The sequence below is a fragment of the Alligator sinensis genome, unplaced genomic scaffold, assembly GCF_000455745.1.
Source record: "Alligator sinensis unplaced genomic scaffold, ASM45574v1 scaffold499_1, whole genome shotgun sequence".
In the NCBI taxonomy this organism is placed as follows: Eukaryota; Metazoa; Chordata; order Crocodylia; family Alligatoridae; genus Alligator; species Alligator sinensis.
In genome coordinates, this window is record NW_005841864.1 from 344219 (window position 1) to 353278 (window position 9060).

A 9060-nucleotide genomic window follows, 5' to 3' on the forward strand; every position below is an offset into this window, starting at 1 on the left:
CACAGGGGCTTTGGGTGGGGGGCACGGGGTGGCAGGGCTGGGGAGCAGGGGCTTTGGGTGGGGGGGCAAGGGGCAGAAGCAGGGTATCCTGCAATGTACCTCTTGCGCTCATTTTGTTTTTATGCCATACTGGCACCTGGAACCTTCCAAGGTAGGCATTGTGGTGTTTTTCGGCACTGTGGCCAAAAAACGTTGCCTACCCCGGTCTAGGAAATGTATGAGTGGCAAGGATTTAGTGTGATATCTTTTACTGGACTAACTATATAGTTGGAGGAGCTGTTGAACAAGCTTTTGGGCATCAAGTGCTCTCTTTGGCTTGCAAATGAAAATGTTATATGGAAATGTTTGCTATGTTTTCTGTTAAAAAATTAACATTTATAATTTGTAGAAACTTGAGTACACTTTATTCATGACAGCTTGAGATCACTAGTGAATATCCTTCCTTTAAAATCTCCTATGATTGTTCAAGTTTTCTTTATACTCATGATAGACGAAAGCTTACAAAGCCACTCATCTTGTTTTCTAAATAGACTTGGCCACCTCTCTTAGACCTCTATACCTTTGTGCTTTGTAAGTTAGAGCAGGTGCATTAATCTGTGGCCCCTGGGCTTCTCCTGGCTGTTGTTCCCCTCATCGCTCTGGCTGCCTGGGTCTCCAGACTTCCCCTCCCTTCTCTATCTTTTACTTCCTGCCCCTGTGGCACAGGGCAGTGTGGCTCAGCAGAACCTGTCGCCCAAGTGCATGGGGGGAACTGACAGTCAAGGAGCTGAGGGGGAGTGGGGCTGCTAGCCCACCCATATGGTACAGTGGTAGGGGGAGCTTGCAGCTGGGAAGCTGAGAGGGGGGTGGGCTGTGGCCCCTGCTGGTGTGACCCCTGCAGTATGCAAACCCTGACTGCTAAGAAGCTGGACAGACCTGATTTAGAGAACCGATCCATAAACACTCATGATCCAGTGCTTCTCAGCTGGCAATAAACCCTTAGAGGTATCTTGTGTATACCTCGTCCCTTTTTTTCCACTCTGTTCACTCTAAATAGTTGGCAGCTAGTGCTGTTATGCTTCTTAATTGATACTCATCCTCTTTGTGCTTTCACATTTTGTGTACATACTAAACAATCTCCACTGGCATATAGTAACATAAGGCAAAATATTACAAGCATTTACTTGGCCTTACTTTGGGACTGGTATAAAGAGACTAAGCAGAAGATGGCTTTATATACAGCCCCTATGTGGTATCTATCCTTCTTGTGGAGCTGTTTCTGACCTCAAAATGCATGACTAGGGTACATATTTATTTTCTTGGATCCTGCTCCTCCAATTATCTAAGCACATGTAATCCATTTGACAATTCTAGAACTATTGATAAGTACAAAGTTACATAAACACACAAATCCTTAGTAGACAGGAGTCTAATTTTGGAAACTAGGATTTAATTCTGTATAAGGTACATGAATGCGTGCACTTTCAAAAAAATGAAAAATATGGACAGTAGAAACAGATTAATATTAATTTCTCACTTCAGGACATATAGAGGCATCCAGAAAATCCAGAGGATCATATTGTAAGGGTCTTTGATTTGAAGTATGACAGGGGACACACAAGTCAGGTCTGAGCTAGCATTCCTTGTGCCACAACCCCAGCTAAACTAATAGGAATTCTAAGTGTGTAAGGAATATACAGGATAAGGCTTGTTTTATATGCTATATAAAACATTGCTCAAATGGCCAGCATTGTATTTAAAAATATTTTTAAAATTATCATCGCTAAAGACTGAACTGGTTCTGGCTACCATTTCAGCTGTGCTAAAGTCATAAGACATATTTACCTCAACATTTAGCATGTGCAGGATCTTTGCTAAGGGATCTTAAGAAAAAAACTAATTTCAGTTTTGTCTGAGCCCAAATGCTAGGTCCCTGGTTTTGCTGCCCTCTTGGCTTTTGCCATTTGGAATGATGCATCTCTTTGGAAGTGTGTAAATGTCTACGATATTTTTAGCTTTATGCTTAACATTTTAAGCATTACTGAAAACTTCACATGAATAAATTAGGTTGTATGCTCTTCAGATAAGAGACTATAGCATTGCTTAGTTTTGAGGGGCCATGAATTAAATTGGGCTTCTAGTTGCTACTCGAATATAAGAGCTGGATGAAACCTATAAGCCAATCACTGCATAAATGGCATATAGAGAATGAATGCCACAGTCAATGTATCAATACAGAAGAAGGTGGTAGCAAACTGAACTTGCCCAAAATGAAATATATCTCAATAAAAAAGATGCAGAAAAATATTTTTTTCATATGAAACATTCTAATTTTGTAAGGAAGAATGTAGATCTGGGTATACCAACTTCTTTAACAAATTCATATTAATTTTGCCAAACTGTTATTTAATAAAAAAGGAAAAATTAGAAAAGTTAGAGATTTTGTTGACTAAATTCAAAATAATGTTTCCTCTCAATTTTTTCTAAATATTTAAAAATTCTACTTATTTTATAGTTATATTTTATAGAAATAAAATAAATAACAAATATATATTTCATAAAAAATTAAATGTGGGTTTTCCCACTTTTTAGTTTGCCAACTTTTTTGATCAACCTGAAATTAATAATTTTTCTTCATTTTCTTGGAGCTAATGCTAAACAAAAACAATCAGTTATTCATGCAGCTCTAGTTGTAAGTTAGGTCATGAGAGAAAGGGTCCAGTGCCAGATGTATTTTTTCTTGGCTATCTTCCCCAAAATATTTGATTTTGTCTTCCCAGCCTGAGTTTTACTCCTCGACTGTTTATTATTTGACACTATGCCAGTAATTGTGTTTGTAGGAGACCATGAATACACCAGAGATTATTTTCTTGCTATGTTAGCTGGATTCTTAAACAGTTTGTAGCTTTTTTGATGTTGGAGTATATTTTATTCTACTGTCTGTCTGGGATATATCAGTATTAAGATCTCAATGCCACATGCTGTGTGTAGAGATGAGATTAAGGGATGACTATGACTGTAGGTATAAGGAGCACCTGATTCCTTCCTTCTGTTTAGCCTTATTGGTTGTGTCCAAATGAGCACACACATGCGGCTTTTGGTGCCTAAAAGCTGTTTGAGGTGCCACAAACCGCAGGTGGTGCATATGCACCCATTCGCCACACTGTTAATTTGCAGCATGGTGGCTTATTTTGACACCAGGAAATCCTGGTATAAAAAAAACCCTGCTGCTAAAAAAATGGTGTGGAACACATTGTAGCAGTGTGCGCCACCAGAAACACTGGCCAGCTAGAGCTATTCTCCGGCTGCCAGCCAGTTCGGCACTGCTGTTACCCCAGAAGGCCCCCAGGACCTCAGGTAAGGCTGCTGGGGCCAGCACAGGTGCTGCCCCAGCCTTCCCTACCCAACCTGGGGCCAACTTGCCATGTGCTGGAGTGCATGTGCAGGGGCATGACCTGGACAAAAAGCAGCAACACAAATATATACTGCTGGTATTTGTCCATGGAAAATGTGTGCCCCTGCAAGTGTGCACTTGTCTGGACATGCCCACTGTGTCCTGAGAATTAATTGTAGCTTTGAGGTATGTGTCCATTTTAGATTTTGAATGAACTTGACATTTTTGGAAGCTTGATGTCAATGGAGAAGTTTTTAAAATGGTATTAACCATTAATTTTCTCTAATGTTAAACCTACCTTGGTATTGAAAAGTCAATCAATCAAAAATTATTATTATTAAAATGCCGACGCTATAATCTTTAGCCCATCTCTGAAGCATTTCACGTCTTAAACATGCTGTACAAACATAACTCTGACAAGTCTCTTGTGTAGGTGAATATTACCTGGATTCCTACCTTGTCTGTTAATCTGGACAGATATTCAGAAGCTCTCAGCTAATCTGATTTTGAATGAACAGTGATTGTACTGGGTTGTCCACATAGATTATTTTTATGCAAACATTATTTAGAATTTTGCTATCAAGATATATGATCTATTCCTGTTTCTTAAATTGAAGACAGTTACTATTGTAAACTGAGGCATACCAGCTGACTTTGCTTCAACTTCTCTGGCTTTTATAGTGAAACTAGCCAATTGTCCTTCAAGAATGATTGGGGGCGGGGGGAGGGAGCAGGTGGGGATGGAGCCCTAGGCCACCCCTGTCCGGGCCCACTCCCCCTTCCCTCCTGCTGCTTCAGGGTTGGGCCCCTTCCCCCCACCCTACTGCAGTGGCAGGGGGAAGGGAGGAGTGGGCCCAGGCCCGATGTGGGGGAGGACTGGGTCTGAGGGTGGGGAGAAGCTGGGCTACTGCAGTGGTGAGCAGGGAGGAGCAGTGGGCCCGGGCTGACCAAGCGGTGGAGGCAGGGGAGCGGGAGGAGCAGGCTTGGGGCCAATGTGGGGGTGTGGGGGTGAGGGAGGAGCGGGCCCAGGCCTGACGGGGGGAGGAGGTTTGCTCCTCCCTTCCCCTGCAGCTTCTGTGTTGGGCCGGACCAGGCCAGGCTGGGCCTGCTGTCTTCCCCCCCACTGCTGCAGCAGGCTGGCTTTTCCCTCGGGTTGGGCCCACTCCTTCCCTGGGCCCACCATCACCACTGATGCCACAGCGTGCCCAGCTCCTCTCCCCCTCATCAGGCCCACTTGGGGATGGGAGGAGTGGGCTTGGGGACGATGCAGGGGAGGGGGGCGGGGAAGGAGTGGGCTGGGTCCAAGTGGGGGAGTAGGCCCACTCTTTTCCTCCCCCAGCTGCTGCTGTGGCCATGTCGGGCCGGGCCCACTGTTCTGCCCCCTTGCTGTGGCACGCCGGCTTTTCCCCTGCTTGGGACTGCTCCCCCTGACCCTGTGTTGGACCTGGGCCTGCTCCCTCCCCCTACCCTGCATTGCGCCCAGGCCTGCTCTGCCACCCGTGTTACTTGCAGGGAGCAGGGCAGGAGGGGGGAAGGCGAGGCCAGCCCTGCTGGTCTCGTCTTCCCCTTCTGTCCGCTCTTTTGCCACCACCTCCAGGGAGTGGGGCAAGGGGGCGTGGCCAGCTGCACTGGCCTTGCCACCCCCACCCGTCTCCTTTGTCCCCACCATCATGGTGGGGGGTGCCTTCTGTCAGAATGCTTCTTTGCACTCTGATTGGCTGTTTGTCAGCCAATCAGAGCACAAATAAAGCATTACGGAAAGACAGAAAGACAGACAGATCTAGGCTTTTATAATATTAGAATGGTGGAGACAGCTCCACAGGATGGAAATCACGTGTATCCTTTTTCTCTATCTTTGCTTTAAAACTACAGATATGCCCAATAAGTAAAAAACCTACAGGTGCCAGCACAGGCAAAAGCACAGGTGTAAGTATGAGGAATGTTATGATGGTTTCTATTGGCCAGTTAGGATGGCTCTTCAAGGTACCATCTGGAATCCTTGAAACAGTCTGCTCATGGAATCCCAGCAGACCTCCGTATAGATCACTGTACTTTTGCTTTGCTTCATTAGAAAAAAAACAAAAGCTGTGCTCTAACTTGAGTATAAAACAAACAGTTCTAAATATCTCTTATATTTTAATGTAATTATCTCTGATAAACAGTGTAAGTTGCACATCTCTAAGAATTGTGTGAATCACTGCAAGTCGAAAGGTTGTGAAAACTGTACTAAACATTACAATCATAGTGGTTACAAACTCAAACAATAGCTTCAACATTAAAGCAGAACTGTGTTTTTTATTATTATGCAGTTGTAAACGTCTGCATTCAGAGAGCTGCAAACATTACCCAGTGATTCAGCAAATGAAAAGAAGAGAACATGCAGTACAACAGTATAGAAGAAGGAACCAGTTTACGTTTCAGTTGGGTCTGGGAACTTTATACTGTGGTGTGTTTATATTTTTCCATTAAAGAATTCCAGCTGGAGCTGTAAAATTCGTCATCATGGGATGTATTCCAGTCAAAGGTTCTCTGAACACATCAGAACTTTGTATAAAAATGTTGGACAGAAACTACTTCAATTACTACAGATACTTGAAGGATTAGCGATTCACCTACATCTCTAACACTCAAAGCTGGACAATCGCATGCAGTGTTTGAAAAATCATCTTAATTTTGCTAATCTCAACCATCTGAAAATCTGCCCTATGAATTTAAGGTTTAAGAACACATCTTATCAAAAATGAAATAATCTCTGACTTTAAATGAAGGGTTCTGCAAAGCTGTTTTACAGTAACAATTAAGACTGAACTCTTAGCACTTATCTCAAAGACAAGCATTGACTGTACAGACCAGCAGTATAAACATGACTCATGGAAAATACATATTTTATGTCAACACAAAAAACTTATTCACATAAAATATACACTGAAAATGTTCATAATACACAGAACAGAAATGTCTTGTATTTGAATCGGGTTTTTTTTACTATTAAAAAGCCCTATCCTGTTGCATATACCATAATATTTTAAGAATAGTAGTATAACCATTGTAACCACTACATTAATAACAGGATATTCAAGCAAACTTTCAATTGTAAAGTGTTGCTTAAATTTGCAAATAATTTGATTTGAATTCTGAACTACATTAACTCATTTTTTTAAGGATATATGAAGTTAACCATAATTACTGCTTAAGAAATCACATTGATCTGCCTGCCCTTTCCTTCAATAGTTATTCTAATTTATTCTAATAAGAATAAATTTTGAGCACATAACAGTGATTGCCATTAAAATGTCAGCGTTTGTCAACAGCTGCGCCACAGTGGTGCCTGTCTAATGTGCTGTAGTTTGTCTATATACTTGGAATAGAAAATAACCATGGAAACATAGTGATTGTTGGCTTTTTAATGTCTATCTTTGCACCTCCCCAGGCCACCATTTACAGAACTAAATAACACATCAAGAAACATATGAATAAAGATGTGTTTATATGAAACATTAAACATATTAAGTACTTTTAAGGATTAAACCTGCTATGGCAAAACTTCAAGAAAAAGAAAATGGTGAAGTAAATATAACAAAAAAACCTAAATTGTGAGGAATCATGTAACTACTATGCCATACTACAGCAACTGCCATTAAAAAGTCAGCATCAACCAAGTGCTAAAACGCATTGGTATCTAAGATACCAAAATAATTTCCTATTTTAAGTATGAGGAAAAATAGTAGTATCTCAGATACTACTGTGAAATGCCTCTTACTGCCTACTGACTTCAAATGGCAACAGCAGATCTTTCACTGCCAAGCTGCAGAAGAGCTATTAGCAATGAAGCACAGCAATTCTCAAGAGCACAAAAACAAAATCATGTGCTGTATTAGTACCTTCTTATAGGAATTATATCTCAAAGGGAATAAGAATCCTCTATTTTTTCCCCTCAGACTGGCTTATTTCTTCCACCTTTTTAGAGAAAACATTTAGTATTCTTTCAAAGCACACATAAGCCTATTACCCTCTTTAGGATGAGATATGGTTAATCATACTTAAAGTTTCTGTGAAATAGTGCGGTATCCATAAGTTTCACTTACCAGAATGAAGAGGCAACGAGATGCAAGTTTTGTGTGCTCAGGGATGGTAGAAAACACTGACAAAATCAAGCAACCAAATACAAGGAGAAAACTGGAAAAGAAAACAACATTGAAAATGTTAATGTTGAATATGCAGATCAATATATGCATTGATCATACATTTCATAAATGGTAGCATTTAATGAAGGTGGACTAAATTATATTTTTAAATAATTTTTGATAGAATTAGATACTTTTAGACTTACAAACTTCTAAATGGCAGTAGAATAAAAAGTAATAGAATTAACATATTTTCCAGTTAATCAGATGTGCTTGTGTATAAGCCACCCACTCCAAAAAAGGTTACATTATGAGAAAAAGTTTTTAATACACTTAATTACATTATGGTCAAATATTATTACATGGATTTCAATTATTTTTCTGTTACAAAGCTTTGGCATGTTGCACCTTTAATTTTAGACCTTATTTTTTGAAAAACAAAAACAACCCCCTATGTCATATGCACCAAAAATTATGATAAAGAAGAAATTACAACCAGTTTTTCTGATGAGAAGACCCTGAATACATTTGGGCTATATCTTGGTATCCAAATTAGAACACTTATCCAGTCCAAACCAGCTTTAGGTAATTCTGTACAAAGACCATCAATAGTTGAAATCTCTCTGCAGTCCAAAAAATCACTTCCCTTTGATAGTGTTTCTGTTGCTGCATAAGGTTAAGACCAAGATGCAGAATGTGTTTCATTGTTTCCATAATTGGTTTAGTTCTTTATTGTAATACATTTTTTATATTAAGGGTTTTTTAGGGACCTCAGCAGCATGGAATAAAGTCACATTTAGGTGCCTAAATGGTGAAATAGGATCTGGCCTCTATTTTCTACCACTCATTTTGTACAAACCATCCACTGGCTACAGTCTTCAGTTACTCTCAGCACAAGAACAGATCTTTTGAAATGAAAGATGTGTAACATTTTAGATGCTTGTCTTATGGTACTGTGTTAATAGTATCCATAACCTCAACATTCCCTTAATAACTTTCTGTGAACATTTGTAAGTTACATTGTACCATGACAAGCTGGAACAAAGGGCCAGACTCTAAGACACTGTATAGGGATGCAGTTTTTCCTTATGGACTCTTCCTGGTATCAGGTGATATAGCACTCTGCATAAAGATACATTGCTATTAATGCTGAGCTATGAAGGTGGGTGAAATTCAGTCAGTTCCCCTTGGATATGAGAGGGACTGCAGCCTTTGTGGGTGCTTCTATAGGTGATGCTAAGGCACTGTAGCGATGCGCTACAGCGACGTAGAAGTGGCGGGCACAAACCATGATGTCGACGCTCTGAAGCCATAGCGACAAGCTACCTCACTATAGCGTGTTGCTATGGCAACATACTGCTAAAAATAACTGTGTGCTGCTGGGATGGCACAGTAATGACTGTTACTGTCCTGTCATTTAGTACTTCCTAAAGCAAATACTAAATGCTGGTACAGTAACAACTGCACTGTGGGGGGCATGTATAGATGCACCCCTTGAGAGGCAGAAGGAAACAGGGGCTGGGCCACAGAAACCTCTCTTGAGAAACTGTGAAAAAAATTAAC

General features: G+C 40.7%; 1 protein-coding gene across 1 annotated transcript in view; it reads right to left on the reverse strand.

The window, feature by feature from the left end:
• The window catches only part of KCNQ5 (potassium voltage-gated channel subfamily Q member 5), a 202803-nt gene extending 194323 nt beyond the window's left edge, over nucleotides 1–8480 (reverse strand). Inside the window, exons 1-2 of the mRNA XM_025191141.1 lie at nucleotides 8473–8480; nucleotides 7459–7549 (exon numbers count right to left, since the gene is read on the reverse strand). Coding sequence (XP_025046926.1) covers nucleotides 7459–7549; nucleotides 8473–8480 — 99 coding nt within the window. The remainder of the gene's footprint in view (nucleotides 1–7458; nucleotides 7550–8472) is intronic.
• Between the last annotated feature and the right edge of the window lie 580 nt (nucleotides 8481–9060).